This window comes from Amyelois transitella, chromosome 3, assembly GCF_032362555.1.
Source record: "Amyelois transitella isolate CPQ chromosome 3, ilAmyTran1.1, whole genome shotgun sequence".
In the NCBI taxonomy this organism is placed as follows: Eukaryota; Metazoa; Arthropoda; class Insecta; order Lepidoptera; family Pyralidae; genus Amyelois; species Amyelois transitella.
Genome location: NC_083506.1, coordinates 8245116 through 8263075, shown reverse-complemented (window position 1 = coordinate 8263075; position 17960 = coordinate 8245116). Strand labels below are relative to the sequence as shown.

Here is a 17960-nt window from a genome sequence, read left to right as displayed (position 1 = left end):
CAATTTAAAAGAGAAGCATTTAAAACTTTAACATCCCATAACATTGTCATATTTGAAGATTTTTACAAGATGAATAGCTTATACTGCGGTAACTATGTGTACTACAAAAGTAACGTTATAGCACCAAGTTAAGGGAAGCATTAGGAGAGTTATTACATATGTAACTCATTTTTGCAATTTTTGCATAAGTGACAGTGTTGGGATTATGGGAATAAATATTTCGAGGTAGCTTCTTTATATGAGCAAGATTATTTTTGTCACCCGTTCCCGTATATAAGGATATGTGAAAATGTCACTATTCTCATAGATTATAAATAGTTATATAAATAGGTATGTAAATTTTTTTTGACAATTATTTTTATGTCAATTTCAGAGAAATGCAGCGTGCTATCACTTTGTGTACTGAAAGAGCGGGTCTTATCAATCATCCCGACTGGAATTTGAAAATTATTCAGCTATTCGAGACATCTCTTGTACGACATGGCCTGATGACCATGGGACCTACTGGTTCAGGAAAAACAACCTGCATTCATACTTTGATGTCTGCACTCACTGAAGTGGGTAAGCCACATAAGGAGATGAGAATGAATCCTAAAGTAAGCATTAGCTAAGAGTTGAATACCCACATGGTTACACTTTCTTTACTTGATAATATCGATATTAATTTTTTAGGCTATAACAGCTCCTCAAATGTTTGGTCGATTGGATGTCGCTACTAATGACTGGACAGACGGGATATTCTCTACTTTGTGGCGACGAGCGCTCAAAGTGAAAAAATCGGACACAACATGGATTGTACTCGGTATTGATATATTTAATAGTATCATTTTCACCTATAAAAATAATAAAAATTAAGTCATCGCCTAACAAAGAGGGTTAAGATATATATCTTATTTGTAATTCAGTATGTTCATATTAATAGATTTTTTTTTTATAGATGGTCCCGTAGATGCTGTATGGATTGAGAATTTAAATTCTGTGCTTGATGATAATAAAACTTTGACTTTGGCTAATGGTGATCGCATCACGATGGCGCAGAACAGTAAGCTGGTTTTCGAGCCAGATAACGTAGATAATGCTTCACCTGCTACGGTCAGTCGGATGGGAATGGTGTTTTTGTCATCTTCTGTTCTTAAATGGCAGCCTATTCTTGAGGTAAGACTTGAGATATTTTTATTATGTGGTTGCTGTTGCGTAAAGAAAATTTGTTACAATGAAGTTTACATTGGAATTGAATACTAAATCATTATAAAACATTATTAAAATTTAATATTTTGTAAAGGGTTGGTTGAAGAAACGTGGTCCCAAAGAGGCTGACTCTATTCGTAACGCCTTCAACAAAGTGTACAACGATGTACATACATTTGTCCAACAAAGATTACCAGCAAAGATGAAGTTGCTTGAAGCTATTTATGTCAGGTATGTAAAAAATTATAAAACCGGCCATTGGGATTGATTGCGTGCATTACTTTGTTATAAAAATTCTTAATTTTTTAGGCAAGCGGTGGACGTCTTAACTGGTCTCTTGCAAATCGAAATCCCAGGTGGAAGTAAGTTATTTCAATATTCATTAGAAGAAAAAAGAAGTTTATATATCTACCTGTTAAATTGTGCTAATTTTATACCACATTGGGCTACAAATACCAAATAATGATTTTAGAAATGCATACTGACCGTCATCTAGAGCGCCTGTTTATATTCTCTATGATGTGGTCACTGGGGGCGGTGTTGGAATTGGATGCACGCACGCGTATGGCTGAGTATATGACCAAGTTGCCAGTAAAGATGGACTGGCCTGGCGCAAAGTCTAAAGAGTGGGTGATGCCTTTTGAATACATGGTAAATGAGACAGGCGTATGGCAGCATTGGTGAGTTTAATGAATTTCAATGTTTCTTAAAATATATAAGCTAACCGCAAATGAAATTACTGATGTATTTTTATCATTTGTAAAAATAATATAATATTTTAATATTCTTAGGTCTGAAAGTGTTGAAGATTTTATTTATCCCGAAGATAGTGTACCAGAGTACGCATCGATATTGGTACCGAATGTCGATAACGTCTGTATATCATTCCTTATTGATACTATTGCAAAACAAAATAAGGCAGTGCTGTTGATAGGTGAGCAGGGAACAGCTAAGACTGTTATGTTGAAGAGTTATATGATGAAGTATGATAACGAAGTTAAGCTGTACAAGATGATTAACTTTTCTTCGGCTACAACACCAAACATGTTCCAGGTATAAGTATAAATATCTAAAATGTAGATAGTGATCACAATGTTATTTATTGGAAACCATTTATAAGAAAATATTTAAGCCGTCCTTATAAGAATTTTCATTCTTTCAGCGCATTATCGAGTCATATGTAGAAAAACGAGTTGGCATGACGTACGGACCGCCAGGTGGAAGATCAATGACTGTGTTTGTGGACGATATAAACATGCCAGTTGTCAATGCATGGGGTGATCAGGTAATATTGATTATAAGAAAAACTTCTGATTACTAAACTGGAATTAAATTATGATGTTTAATACGACTTAATTTATACTATTTACCTTTTTTATTTAGTCAATGTCTACATCTGTAGATATTGCTTGTTTTAATACAAACATAAAATCACGCCTTTTTCCCGGAGGGGTAGGCAGAGACTTCATCTTTCCACTTGTCACGATCTCTGCATACTTCTTTCGCTTTATCCACAATCATAACTCTCTTCTCTTCGGCGGTTTCGAGTACTCTTGACCTGAACCTTGCCAGGACGTCCATAATTTGATCATGATACGTTCGTCTAGTCCTTCCCACTCCGACCTTACCCTCCACACTCTCCTTGTATATTTGCTTAGTCGCAGGTGGACTACATTAATCGTCTCCACATGACCAAACATCTTACTCGTAACATACCCTTTTCTATTCGTATCGTACATTTTCTTTCACGTCACAACATTCCCTTATCACTCTGTTTCTTACACGGTCACTCAATTTTACACCGATCATACTCCTTAACGCTCTCATTTTCACCGCAGTTATTCTGCTTTCGTGCTTCTTTTGCCACCACTAACTTTCACTCTCATACATAAATGATGGGACCAACACGTCCTTATGTGTGCATAGGGTTTTTGACAGTATTGTATAGTTTTCGACTGAAGGCATGCAACGCTCCAATCACCATGTTCACCGCGTTCACTCTCTTTTTAATATCACTCTCACACTTGCCATCTGATGTTAATTTTTCCTTCATTTCAAAAACCAATGTTTTACTTACATTCAACTTCATTCCTTTCTTATTCAAAGCTTCATACATACAGTTTACTATCTCTTGTATCTCTTCGGCTGACGACAGCTGGCTTCGTCTTTTGTTTTAATATCAGGTTTTATGAAATATTTTTTTATTATGATGATGAAATGTTGCGATTGTAGGTTACTAATGAAATAGTGCGGCAAATGATGGAATGTGGCGGCTTTTACTCTTTGGAGAAGCCAGGAGACTTTACCACTGTCGCAGACATACAAATGTTTGGTGCAATGATTCATCCAGGTAAGTAATTTAAGATTTCTTCTTACTATGTTTAAGAAGTTTATAAAAAAATGGGACTTACAATTTATTAGCCTACCGGCTAATAAATTGTAAGTCCCATTTTTTTAATTCTGAAAAATGATTTATCTAATTTATTTTTAATGTACCAATATCGCGATGATTTTTACATTTCTATTTTATAAAAAGGTGGTGGTCGAAATGACATTCCTCCTCGATTGAAACGGCAATTTAATATATTCAACTGCACTTTACCCAGCAACGTGTCAATGGACAGGATTTTTGGTAAGGTTAAGTATTTATTTAGGAGTTTCAAATACTACGTGTTCATTCACTTAACATATTCAATTGTCGTTAAAATATTATGTTGTAGTGTTAGAATTTACATCGAGTAATTAATATTTCAGAAACTATTAGCGCAGGATATTTCTGCAAGACTCGTTTCGATAAAAAAATTGTAGACTTTATGCCGAGGCTTGTACCTGTTACTAGAATTATCTGGCAGCAAACTAAAGTATGTACAAATACTCAGTTATTCAAAAATAAAATTAGTCGCATGTTGTTGTCTGAACTTTAAGAGTTGTATTTTGGTTTAGGTTAAAATGCTTCCCACTCCTGCGAAATTTCATTATGTATTCAATCTTCGTGATTTATCTCGCATTTGGGAAGGAATACTATTTATAAAGAAAGAAGAATTGCAATCTGTGAACACTGCTCTCAAGTTGTGGTTCCATGAATGCCTGAGAGTTATTTCTGATAGGTAAGCAAGATTAATAGAACTAATGCGTGTTAAAAGAAAAAAAATTACATATATTTAAATACTGACGAATATAAATATCAGAGAGGCGTGGCAAGAAATTAACGACAGGATTAATTTGCTTGGGAGCATTGGATGTCAAAAGTAGTAAGAAAATATATAAAATCTGGATAAAGTTCGTTTTGTAAAAATTTTTTTTTTGTTCTGTTTATATTTTTGAGTTCACTTCTAGCGATACTTTATACGAATATGTTTTCCTAGATTCACAACATTTGATGACAAACACTGGTTCGTAGCAAACTTTTGGAAGACAGCAATGGCAGAGATGCCAGACGTAGCTAGTGAGTTCCCGGAAGGAGAAACCTTCTTTGTGAATTTCCTTAGAGAGCCTGTTGATCCAACGGGTGATGAGGATGAGGACTTCAGCACTGATGCACCGAAGATATACGAAGAGTTACCTTCGTAAGTGCCACATTTTTACGCAAATAAATTTTTAAAAGCTAATTAGATATTTAATCCTTCAATAATTTTTCAAACAGCTTTAATTTGTTATTAAATACTAACAAATAATTACTATAGTAAGGCGTAAAGAAGATCACAATCAACTTGCTTGGTTTTAGATGGGACTTTGTACTTAAAAAGCTTGGACAATTTCAAGAACAGTTCAATGAACAGATTAGAGGAGCACATTTGGATTTGGTATTTTTCCATGATGCTATGGTTCATTTATTTATCATATCGCGCATTATTAACACACCACGGTAGGTTTATTTTTATCATTTAAGATTCATATATTGAAGACACAATAGGCGATAATATACGAGTAAGTTGTAATCACAACATTAATATTTTTTCAGTGGAAATGCTCTATTGGTCGGAGTCGGTGGTTCAGGGAAACAAAGCTTGACAAAGCTGGCATCTTATATAGCGAACTTTTCATTTTATCAAATAACATTGACACGGTAAGAAAATTCGAACATAATTTAAATTTCATCAACATTTTATTACATTTTCTGATGAGTTGTTTGTGTTTCGCAGATCTTACAATGTGAGTAACTTTATGGACGATATAAAAATCTTATACAGAATAGCTGGTCTACAAGGGCAGGGTATAAGTTTCATATTTACTGATAACGATATTAAAGATGAACAGTTTCTTGAGTTTCTCAATAACATACTCAGCTCAGGGGAAATTGCCAACTTGTTCCCTAAAGACGAAATGGGTTAGTTTTATTTTTGTTATTACTAATGTCATGTACTTTCTTAGCTGAATTAAATATGCTAACTCTTTTTAATATCAGATGAAATATTGAATGAGTTGACGCCAATAATGAAGAAGTACGCACCAAAGAGAATTCCAGTTCCAGATATTTTGTACGAGTATTTTATTATAAGATCAAGATCCAACTTACATGTGGTATTATGTTTCTCTCCTGTGAGTTAACTAACGATTATTACGAACTGAAGTAGGTATGTTGCGGAGAAGTAAACTAATAAATACCTTTAAATTATTTGGATAGGTTGGTGAGAAATTCCGTAGCAGAGCACTAAAATTCCCTGGACTAATTTCCGGGTCTACGATGGATTGGTTCCAAAAATGGCCAAAAGAAGCGCTTATTGAAGTAGCTCACCACTTTTTATGGGATTTTCATGTTAGTAGAGTGTCGGTCCTAAATTTTGAATATACTAAAATGCGTGACGTATATAATATATATTTGTATTAATATTTTACTGAATGTTTTAGGTTGTTTGTTCTCCTGAGACTAAAATACAATTGATTGAAATAATGGGCATGGTGCAAGATAATGTCGCAGATACTTGTACAATGTATTATGACAGGTTTAGGAGACAAACTCATGTCACTCCGAAGTCGTATTTGTCATTCTTGGAAGGTTATAAAGTACTTTACAAGGAGAAACATCTTAACATAGCAGAAATGGCTAGAAGGTAATATTCGACATTTCATCTATATGCTTTTGGTCAAATTCACAATTAAAAATTATATTTCGTTTGTTTAGAATGACTACCGGCCTCGATAAATTGGTAGAAGCCGCAGCTAGTGTTGATATATTGAAAAAAGAATTGGAGCTAAAGGAGCAAGAAATAAAAGTAGCTACTGAGAAAGCAGAGGAGGTAAGTTGTTAATTGTAATGTGATGTTGATCGTAATGCTTGAGCAGAACATAATATGTCAGTACATACCGAAATCTCGGTACTTATATTTTTAGGTGTTAGCAGCAGTGGCCGAGTCGGCAGCAGCAGCCGAGGTTGTAAAGGCTGAGGTGTTGGAAGTAAAAGACCGTGCTGTGAAGCTCGTCGCTGTCATTGCAGCGGAGACTGCTATTGCTGAAGAGAAATTGGCGGCAGCAAAACCAGCCTTGGATGCAGCTGAGGCGGCCCTACTGGTCTTATTTGAATCTTTTTTATACTAACTACTAGTACTTCATTAAAATAATCGCAAAGAGAATATTTGATGAAATTTTTACACTGATTGAGTTAGCCAGTAGCCTCGAAGTAAGTTCGAGACTTGTGTTATGAGATACTAACTCAACGATACTATATTTTATAATAAATTCTTATATAGATAAACATCCAAGACCCAGGCCAATAAGAAAAAGTTCTTGTCTCATCATGCCCTGGTCGGGATTCGAACCCGGGACCTCCGGTGTCACAGACAGGCGTACTACCGCTACGCCACAGAGGCCGTCTGATACTTCTTTGTTATGTAAAGGTATGCTTAGAAAAACCTGACACCAAATCGGCAACTTCTATCAACTTAGGGGCGGGAGTCGGATTTCTATACTAGTAATTAAATAAAGCTGATGCTCCTTGAGTACTTTTGAAGATAAAGTATATTTTATTTCTCAAAGGATATTTGACAGCTTTATAATACAATTTTTATTTTCTGGTAGACTATCAACGCTGCTGATATTGCAACGGTGAGGAAATTGGGAAAGCCGCCGTATCTTATTACCCTTATTATGGACGCTGTAATCCTACTGTTCAGAAAACGTATTGATTCCATCAAGCCTGACCCAGAAAAGCAATTCTTAATGGCATCGTGGGCGGAATCATTAAAGGTTATTTAAATTGTTTATTTTGAGCAGTTTTATGAAGTTTTGTTAGTCACCATATTTTAGGCGCTCTAGATGTGATATTTAACATATCCTGGGTTAGATAAATCACAGTTTTTGTTATAAGTAAGTTAATTTTATATGTGTCATGTGGTTCCAAGTACTTAGGTACGTTAGGATATGACCATTCGATCTCTTTCCTGTGATTATCTAAAGTGGCGACTAAGGAAGAAATAAGCACATAACTGGTGCAAGTTTCCATGCTGGTAAAACATAACTACAGTTTCATTTTGTAGGTACTCTTACATTAGTCTGTCCGCTTGTCACAGCCATTTTATACGGAGACTATGCTTACATAAATATATGGTTAAATGGAGGTTTTGAATGAATCTTTACAAAATTGATGAAATAGTTATTGTAATTTACCTTTTTTAAGATCCGTGAACATTTTCTCGGAAACTGAAAATTAATATTTTAGTAGTATCATTATAATAATACACAAACGTACATGAGTCAGCATGGGGCCATTTTTTTAACTGTGGCTTGCTCTTTTATCCAGGTTATGGCTGATTCAAGGTTTTTGAATAATTTGAAGTTTTATCCAAAGGATGAGATAAATGCGGAAATGGTTGACCTATTGCAACCTTACTTTAGTTTCCCGTTAGTACCAATTATTATCTTGTTTTTTTCTTTTTATCTTTCTCTCTAAGAACTCGTTTACTTGTAGCCCAAATATTCTGTAGCATTAATATACTCATTGAATATTAGGGTTCCGTGCTCTGTGTTTTCAACTCGTATATATATTGAAATAATTATAATAGTACTATATCTTGACAGTCAATATACATTTGAAGCCGCAAAAGTGGCGTGTGGTAATGTGGCCGGTTTGATCTCGTGGACTATTGCCATGGCTCAATTTTACTCTGTAAATAAGGACGTTTTGCCCCTCAAAGCCAATCTGGCTATAATGCAGGGCAAATACCAGGCTGCTAAGAAAGAATTGGAGTCGGCTGAGGCAGCTTTGCAAGCCAAAGAGGTGAATTTATTGCTTAAGTTTATAATACTTTGACAATTATACAACAGGATTTAAATGTTCTATCACCAAAAGGTATTAATTTTATATTAGGTAAAATTATTGATTTTATATAAGGCAAATAATTTTATAAAATTACTGTGAACTGATCAGGTACTTATTAAAACTAACTAATTATTACACATTTTTCTATATAAATATAATAACAGACGGAAATAACACTTACGTAATTATTGTAAAACTAAATGCTATTTGTCAATCGGAAACCAGTGATATATTTCGCAATTCATATCGAAGCCCGGATAGCTCAGTCGGTAGAGCATTGGACTTTTAATCCAAGGGTCCAGGGTTCAAGTCCCTGTTCGGGCGGCAATAATTTTATAGTGTTTTATAGTGATTGTAAATCTTATTATCTATTAAATATTTATACGAGTATGTATGAATGAGCGATTAATTTTTTTTATGTGTTTATGTTGACTTAATATTTATTTTGTTATTGTTATATTTTTTAATAATTTATTTTTATCTAATGATTTCGGCATTGCCATTTCGAGATTAGTTCACTCATAAATCATCAAGATTTTTTATTTGTACAGGCAGAATTAGCAGAAGTGCAGAAAACGTTTGAGGAGGCAATGTCTCTGAAGCAGGCAGTTTTAGACGACGCGGCCAAATGTCAGCAGAAGATGGACGCCGCCACGGCCCTGATAAACGGCCTCAGCGGGGAGAGAGTGCGATGGACGGAACAATCAGCGCTCTTCAAGTCTGAGATTGAGCGGCTTGTAGGAGATATACTGTTACTCACTGGGTGAGCGCAACCGTCGTTTGTTATTGTCGAGTTGGGTCGGGTTATACGTTAGTTTTTGGACGTTGCAGTGTTGTATTCGTAGAAATGTTTAAATAAACTATTAAATAACCTATTTTTTCATCATGTGAATCTTTGATCGATCTGTATTAGACATACTTTTGAATTTATAATGTTATAATAGTATGGTCAGACGGAAGTCGCTTTGTGTAGAAACCTGACTTACTACTTGATATGAACTTGATCTAGGATTATATTCAAAAGGTGCTACTCAAAAGGTGGGTGGGATGTTGTCATTGTTGATAATGTCGATGCGCGATGTATTGTAATATTTCATTTATTAAATATAGTGTAGATATTTCAAATAAGTTACATTTCAGATTTTTATCATACTCCGGACCTTTCAATCAAGAGTTTCGTACTTTATTGACCACGAGTTGGCTTAATGAGTTATTGAGGAGGAAAATACCAGTGTCAATGAATTTAAACATAACAGATCAGTTGACGGACACTGCAACGGTAACAAATATTTTTTTTATGCATTTGGATGACCAATAACAAATATTACAATCATAGCTTATAAATTAACATTTTAGCTAATTACAGATCTAACAGATAAAAAGTATAAAAAATTAATTGAAGGGAACGTTTACTAAACAACTATCATTTATTGATAATTTCGTAGATACTCTAAGACCTACATGCGCGAATTTAGCGCCACCTACAAAATAAACCAGGATTTTCGTAAATCCCACGGAAACTCTAGTTTTTGCCAGGATAAAAATTACCTTATGTCTCTCCCTAGAATCTTAATTATATATACGCAATTTCAAGAAGGTTAGTTTTGTAGATAACGCGTGTAGAATAATATAAGTTGGACTTCCTATAATCATCTACACTACACATCTCTTAGACATTATTTCATATTTATAAATCCTTAATCCCGGTCTTCAATTTAAATTGAAGACTTAATACTTATTCAATAACCAATATATTTTGCAATAGATCGGTGAATGGAATCTATGTGGACTGCCTACGGACGATTTGTCAATTCAAAACGGCATAATTGTTACCAAGGCGGCAAGATTTCCATTACTTATCGATCCACAAACACAGGGAAAAATCTGGATAAAGAACATGGAGAAATTTAATGACCTCATTGTCACTACGCTGAATCACAAATATTTTAGGTTAGTTCCACTGTATTAGAGGGAAATTTTAATTAAGCCCAACATTATGTCCGTTCCATTCATTCTTTGAAAATAGTGTGAATTTTTAAATAAGTATTAATCAGTAAATGCATTCAAGGAATCACATCGAAGACTGTGTGTCTCTTGGTCGACCATTGTTGATTGAAGACGTGGGTGAAGAATTTGACCCAGCCCTTGATAATATTTTAGAGAGAAACTACATAAAAATTGGTTCTAGTTATAAGGTAATATATTAAAAAAAAATAACTATATCCGCTAAAAGGACATGCAAATTTAACAATTGTCGTGTTTCCAGGTAAAATTGGGCGACAAAGAAATCGACGTTACTGCCGGTCATAAAATTTACATAACAACAAAACTACCCAACCCTGCTTATACGCCTGAGATATCCGCTAGAACATCTATTATAGACTTTACTGTAACCATGCAAGGTATTTTATTGATTCATAGCTGCTATATCTAGAGATGTCATCTATCTATCTATACATATAATAAATCTGTAGAAGGGTCAATTCTGTACATTAAAAATATTGAAAAAATAAATAGCAGGGGGTGTTACTGGATCGATACCTAACCCAAATATGTGATTAAAAAAATTTTTGTCTGTCTGTCTGTATGTTCAGGCATCACGTGAAAACTAATGGTTCGATTTCGATGAAACTTGGTATTATTATACCTTATTATCCTGGGCACAAAATGGGATACTTTTTAATCCTGGAAAAATACGTAGAAAAAAAATCTTAATTTTTAAGTTTAAGCGATCTTCTCTTACTAAAACATCGAAACATGCTAGGCAAAGCTTAGCCGTATTTGGGTCCAATAGATATTTGTAAGATGTCATTGTCCGAGTTACTCAAAATGGAGAAATAAACCATCCACACGAAGACCGACATCGCGACACGCGGACGGAGTCGTGGGCGGAAGCTAGTGTAAAAATATATTTACGGATTTCCTTTGTGTTTCTTTTTTATAACGTCACGTTTCATCACGTAGTTTATAATATTTAAAAAAATAAACAGTCTACCTTAAGTAAAAACTCAGGTAAATTTGAATTAACCTCATAATTGACACCCTAATCGAATAGTTTGACTTACCAGGTTTGGAAGATCAGTTGTTAGGGCGTGTGATTTTGACTGAGAAAGCAGAGATGGAGGCTGAACGCACACAACTTATAAAGGACGTAACGGCTAATAGGCGAAAGATGCAGGAACTTGAAGCTAATTTGCTACATAAACTGACCACCATACAGGGGTCATTGGTAGAGGACGTTTCTTTGATCCAAGTGCTAAATATTACGAAATCTACCGCAACAGAGGTATCAATATTTCTATCTATCTATAATTATATGCCGTGGGACAAACTTTGCAATGTCGCTCTATGTCATACAAAAGTAGCAACTAAATGCTGCATATTTTAACTTTACCTCCAAATAAAACCTGAAATAATGTTTTTATTAGGTAGTAACAATTAATGTTAATTTAGGTGAAAGAAAAATTGGACGTAGCCAAAGAAACGGAAATCAAAATCAATTTGGCCCGAGAAGAGTTCCGGCCAGTCGCAACACGAGGCTCTGTGTTATATTTCCTCATTTGTAATATGTCGTTAGTTTGCAATATGTATCAGACTTCTTTGGCTCAATTCTTGGAGAGATTCGACATTTCTATGGACAAGTCACCACAGAGCCCGATCACCACAAGAAGAATTGGATTCATTATCGAATACTTGGTAAGTTCGTCTAAATTTTAGGAGTCCTTGTAGCCAAATCCCTTATAGTTTCCTATGGAATAATTTGTCATTAAATTTTTTCCATACGGAACCATTCGTGCGCGAGTACAATTGGCACATAACTAGTTGTATAATATACATAAAAATAAATTGTTGGTAAAAGGTAATTTTTTAACGAATATAAAGTAAATAATTCTATTTCCTTCATTTTCCCATAAAATGGGCAGTGATTACTTTGCAAAGCTAGCAATGATCATACTCTAATGATGATCAATTCTCATTACTAACAAGTGCCATCATGACCACAATACAATACTCACTTAACAAAATACCTATACCTATCGGAATTCCTGCAACTGTCTGTCTAAGTATCTATTTTATGTTCTTTTCAAGACTTATGACGTTTTCAAGTTCATAAGCAGAGGATTTTATGAGAAACACAAATATTTGTTTACGCTGCTGCTAACTCTGAAGATTGATTTACAAAAAGAATACATTACATACGAAGAGTTTCAAATATTTATTAAAGGTAAGAATACTTTTTGATTTAGGGATAAAATATTTAAAACCAAATGCTGAAAAGGTTCTATAAAAAATTAACGGAAAAATGGTGTTATTGATGCCGTATTTCAGTAAACCAATGATTTGTTAATTCCTCCCTTTTTGTTGTTATATCACTCGTGTGTATATGTTGTGCATACATAATTGACGAGGTGACGATGGCAAAAGAAAAAATTAGTCTTTTAGTAATGGCGATTGGTAAAATAAGTGTATTATAAAAATTTCGTGAATTAAAAAATAAATTTCAGGTGGTGCTGCACTTGATCTGAATGCATGTCCTCCGAAACCATTTAAGTGGGTAACTGACATGACTTGGCTAAATTTGGTGCAGTTGTCAGAACTGAGACAGTTTACCAATATTCTGAATCAAGTCTCTAATAATGAAAAAGGCTGGAAAAGCTGGTAAGTAGAAGCTAACAGCTTTAAAAAAGTTATCATGTGCGATAATTAGAGCAAAATAAATATATATATTATTTAAAAGTAAATCACGTACGTATCTACGTGTAGTACGTTGATACGTACCATTTTAAGTTTCTAATATTTTTTTCTTTTTTAATGCGATGAATGGTTTGTATAGGTTTGATAAAGAGGCGCCTGAAGACGAACCTTTGCCAGATGGGTATCATTCAATGGACGTCTTTAGAAAGCTATTGGTGGTTCGCGCTTGGTGTCCAGACAGAACATTGGCACAGAGTTTGTAAGTCTCAAAATTTTAATTTATTGCAAAGTAGCTAGCTTTAAGGACGCGCAAATGATTTTTTGGTGTTCGTTTGTAGTAAGTACTTAACTCACTAAATACACACGGTGAAAATTTTGTAAAGTATTGTTTTTCCTTGCTTAGTGTGAACTATTGTGTGCTTAATGGTGTACTTCACTTTCGTTAAATGTAAAACGAAAAGGTTTTTCGCAAATTCCACATAATAGTTCTTACCGGGGTGAAAAGTACCCTATGTCGTTTTCCATACTTTTAATTGTATATACGCAATTTTTTCAAGAAGATTGGTTTAGTAGATAATGCGTGAAGGATAAACAAACAACTCAATTTCGCATTTGTAATATTAGTTCGGACGTCCACGGTAGGTATCTTTTACATGATATTAGTAATATTTCCTAATGCTATAATATTTCGTTTCAGAAAATATGTTATTGGATCAATGGGTGCAAGATTTTCAGAAGCAGTAATTGTTAACTACGAGGTATGAATAACTTCACTGCCCTGGTATTAATTTTAAAAGGGGATTAAGACTTTTGTCTATGGACAAGAATTTATAAAAAAAAATTTTTCAGCAAATGGTTTTAGAGTCGCGTCCGCTGGTACCACTTATCGGCTTTTTGGCTATGGGTTCCGATCCAACTCCATCGATCGAAGTAACGGCGAAACGGCTGGAGTGCCTGTGTTCCTCTATATCTATGGGTCAAGGGCAGGAAATTCACGCCAGAAAACTTATTGACCGAGCTTTAAAGGAGGTTAGTATTTGAATAAATCAAATAGTTACTTATATGAATATCAAAACATATTAATATTGTCTTCTTACTAAATGTTAACAAAAATCTTTGTATTGGTTGTGAATAAAATTGTGAAATTAATGTAGTAAGTTCATTTTAGGGTCTTTGGGTCTTACTTCAAAATTGTCACTTGGGATTAGAATACATGGTGGAAATCATGGAACAGTTCGCAGAACTAGAAAAAGAACCAGAAAAGGTTCACGAAACGTTTAGGTTATGGATTACTACAGAGGTTCATGAGAAATTCCCCATTACTTTGCTACAGATGTCTATCAAATATACTTGTGAGCCGCCTTCTGGTACGTGTTTCAGATAGATACATCTTTTTTGTCATTTCACTACATACTCGTAAGAGAACAACTATTTCAAATTTGATATCATATACTTAAGTTTTATTTAGGACCTTTTCCGTAACAATATTGAAAGTCGTTACCATAATTTTGCACTCATGTGATTTATGTGCCTTTCTAAACTGATGCTTGTCCACGAATATTTCATCCAATAAATGGTGCATAATAAATTTACATTGAATTGAAAATATTTCCATCGTTTGACTTTAATAATGCTTGTTTGTTAATAGTCGTTTCTATATACACAGGAATTAAAGCAGGTTTGATGAGGACCTATGATTCCATGAGTCAGGACTTCCTGGATTATAGCGACAGCCCATTCTACCTTCCAATGATTTACACTGTATCTTTCCTACATACTGTTGTGCAAGAGAGACGAAAGTTTGGTCCTCTAGGATGGAATATTCCATATGAATTTAACTCTGCTGACTGGTTGGCGTCGTGCATGTTCGTGCAAAATCATTTGGATCAACTGGAACCTGGTCAGGGTGTGAGTTGGACAACTGTTCGGTAAGCAGAAGCAATTTTATAGAAATAAGACCATAGAATTATGAATAATAAATCCTACTACTATTATAAAGGCGAAAGTTTGTATGGATGTTTGTTACTCTTTCACGCAAAAACTACTGAACCGATTACCATGAAATTTGGTATGTAGGTAGCTGAAGACCCAGAATAACACATAGGCTACTTTTTATCCCAGAGTTCCCACGGGATTGATAGGGTTTCCATGCGGACGAAGTCGCGGGCGGCCTCTAGTAAAACTATAGAAATGTTATGTACTAGTGAATAATGCAACGACGCAAGTGATTTTTGTGATAGCATCACAGCCTTTTCATTTTGATTTCGCTGTTTTGAGATTTATTTGACAGCTATATAACTGTGCTGAAAAATGCGTGTGGTTTTCAAAGTGTGACACATTATTCCTAAAAAAGTTTTGTCAACAAAGTGGCATTTCTATTGTCTTTTAGTAGTAGACTTACTATAAGTATGATCATTATATGTCAGTCAGATTTTAACAATTTTGTATTTTAATTCAAAACAGCTACATGGTATCTGCGGTGCAATATGGCGGAAGGGTAACAGATGACTACGATACTCGGCTGCTGGTGACATTCTGTCGCGTATGGTTCTCAGATCAGTTGTTTACCGAAGAATTCCAGTTTTATAAGGGCTACGGAATTATGAAGTTCAAGAATATACCAGAGTATGTTGAAGAGATTGATAAGATGAAAACAGTTGACCCGCCTCAGGCTTATGGATTACACACTAATGCAGACATAACGTAATTTAATTTTCTACTAACTTCTATTAAAATATTATTGACTTTAAAATATATATCATTTCACACTTCATTGACAACGCCATATTTAATATTTTATTTTTGTGTCTTGCATCGAAAGAAAATTTCCTTAATTTTTATATGTTCATTTGACTCCTCGAGTTTTTCATCCATTAAAACTTGTATAACTATTTTTGAATACGTTCTTTTTTGAAAAATATAATTTTAGGTATCAGCGTAATAAAACTCAAGATTTGTTGGACACAATCTTGTCAATTCAGCCGAAAGAGTCTGGTGGTGGTGGTGGTGAATCGCGAGAAGCATCAGTATACCGCCAATCCCGAGAGATGCTTGACAAAGTACCGCCAAACTTTGATCCCCATGAGGTGAAAGAGAGGTACACATTACTTTAATAATACAAAAAGTTCATGGAAAAATTTCCATGAAATCCAACTAACTGTTTGAATATGACACCGAAACTACGAATATATGAAAGTTTTGTGTGACTAAAAGGTGACTTTTAAATCTGTGTAGTGTGCACATGATATAGACTTCATATTCTCCACATCTGCATAATATTTGACTGGGTTTTGGTACTCATTTGTTTTTTATTATTCACTAGCTGTTGCCCGCGATTTCGTCCGCGTAAAGTTCGAGTTAAATTTTAATCATACAGTCAGATATAGATAGACAGACAAAAAATTAAAAAATAAAATCTCTATCCATTTCAGTCAAAAATGCTAAATGTACAGATAAAATATTTTTACTATTTTATTATATGTATAGATTGTAAAGATAATGGACCCAAGCAATAACTATTATTTAGATTAATGGGATTATTCTGAGTGATTAAAAAAAGATACTGCTTTTGCAAGTCAGACTATTAAAGATGTTATGATGATTGAGAATGGTTTTCCTTATAGATTGAGGGTCTATGGTGCTATAAACCCTATGGTGATTTTCCTTCGTCAAGAGCTTGACCGAATGCAAAAAGTTATTGGCCTTGTCCGTTCTACTTTAAGAGATTTACTTCTTGCTATTGATGGCACCATTATTATGAATGAGGTAACAAATCCATCCTTAATTTTCAATTTATTTTTTCATTGATTTCAATTAACTGATATTACTCGTATTAACATATATTTTTTTAACTAGGCACTTCGTGATTCATTGGATAACATATATGATGCTAAAGTACCCGGAATTTGGTTGAGGAGTTCGTGGTCTTCGTCTACTCTAGGATTTTGGTTCACAGAATTCTTGGAAAGAAACATTCAGTTTTCAACGTGGTGTTTCCAAGCTAGGCCTTTCTCATTTTGGATGACTGGTTTCTTTAATCCTCAAGGTAGCTATCGTATTTCTTTAATCATATATATTTGTTATAACTATATACTGTTTGTAATTTTTACCTGATATTGCTCATTGTTATGTACCTTTTTATCAAGAAAATTATTAAAATGTGAAAAAGTATGATATTTCATCATATAAAGAGAACTAGTATTTTAAAATCCCACCTATCTTGAAGATAGTCCATGTAGTAATCTAGCTTTTACGGTATTTTTTGCCTAGGATTTTTGACGGCTATGCGTCAGGAGGTGACGCGAGCGCATAAAGGCTGGGCATTGGACATGGTATCTTTACATAATGATGTTACAAAGTACACATTAGAAGAAATCAAAGCACCCCCTCCGGTGAGATCCCTCTCTCTATTTTTCATTTTCAACTTATTCATGATGCGAGATTTGTCTTTATAGTTTGAAAGGTTTGTGATGGACTATTGTTGGTGGTAAGATTTATATTTAACAGGAATGAATATTTGTTAATGTGTAAAAAGTGAGAGTTTTGTATAAAAATAAACGTAGACCGGTCAATTTTATTTTTATTGAAGAGAAATTTTAGCAAAATTCAATTGAAATCCAATGTACAAATTATTGGAAATAAAAACAAAAGAATGCTTTATGTAATGTCTACTTACGGCTAATTTGATTCAAACGACGATAACCTAATTCCTGATAATGACATAGTTAGATCTTAAGGCGCGAACGCTGGATTTGAAGAGACTCTAAACGTCTGGTGCATGCTGATTATGATTATGCTGATCACACTGTATTAGAACGGAATT

General features: G+C 34.3%; 1 protein-coding gene and 1 non-coding gene across 2 annotated transcripts in view; both read left to right on the top strand.

The window, feature by feature from the left end:
• Positions 1-17960, top strand: part of LOC106137793 (dynein axonemal heavy chain 8) — a 34902-nt gene that overhangs the window by 15682 nt on the left and 1260 nt on the right. The window contains exons 46-88 of the mRNA XM_060949331.1: positions 374-596; positions 673-802; positions 938-1155; positions 1283-1419; positions 1498-1550; positions 1661-1868; positions 1980-2241; positions 2351-2473; positions 3421-3538; positions 3725-3820; positions 3943-4049; positions 4132-4295; positions 4554-4754; positions 4913-5053; positions 5150-5254; positions 5331-5515; positions 5594-5727; positions 5813-5944; positions 6037-6239; positions 6311-6425; positions 6520-6696; positions 7204-7371; positions 7925-8025; positions 8203-8401; positions 8995-9206; positions 9584-9722; positions 10209-10393; positions 10512-10638; positions 10710-10845; positions 11512-11729; positions 11897-12139; positions 12533-12668; positions 12949-13102; positions 13278-13397; positions 13836-13896; positions 13988-14167; positions 14307-14505; positions 14805-15066; positions 15602-15841; positions 16068-16235; positions 16762-16903; positions 16994-17183; positions 17408-17529. Coding sequence (XP_060805314.1) covers positions 374-596; positions 673-802; positions 938-1155; positions 1283-1419; positions 1498-1550; positions 1661-1868; positions 1980-2241; positions 2351-2473; positions 3421-3538; positions 3725-3820; positions 3943-4049; positions 4132-4295; positions 4554-4754; positions 4913-5053; positions 5150-5254; positions 5331-5515; positions 5594-5727; positions 5813-5944; positions 6037-6239; positions 6311-6425; positions 6520-6696; positions 7204-7371; positions 7925-8025; positions 8203-8401; positions 8995-9206; positions 9584-9722; positions 10209-10393; positions 10512-10638; positions 10710-10845; positions 11512-11729; positions 11897-12139; positions 12533-12668; positions 12949-13102; positions 13278-13397; positions 13836-13896; positions 13988-14167; positions 14307-14505; positions 14805-15066; positions 15602-15841; positions 16068-16235; positions 16762-16903; positions 16994-17183; positions 17408-17529 — 6934 coding nt within the window. The remainder of the gene's footprint in view (positions 1-373; positions 597-672; positions 803-937; positions 1156-1282; positions 1420-1497; positions 1551-1660; positions 1869-1979; positions 2242-2350; positions 2474-3420; positions 3539-3724; positions 3821-3942; positions 4050-4131; positions 4296-4553; positions 4755-4912; positions 5054-5149; positions 5255-5330; positions 5516-5593; positions 5728-5812; positions 5945-6036; positions 6240-6310; positions 6426-6519; positions 6697-7203; positions 7372-7924; positions 8026-8202; positions 8402-8994; positions 9207-9583; positions 9723-10208; positions 10394-10511; positions 10639-10709; positions 10846-11511; positions 11730-11896; positions 12140-12532; positions 12669-12948; positions 13103-13277; positions 13398-13835; positions 13897-13987; positions 14168-14306; positions 14506-14804; positions 15067-15601; positions 15842-16067; positions 16236-16761; positions 16904-16993; positions 17184-17407; positions 17530-17960) is intronic.
• Trnak-uuu (transfer RNA lysine (anticodon UUU)) lies at positions 8695-8767 on the top strand. Its single transcript has one exon. It is a non-coding gene; the product is annotated as a tRNA-Lys (tRNA).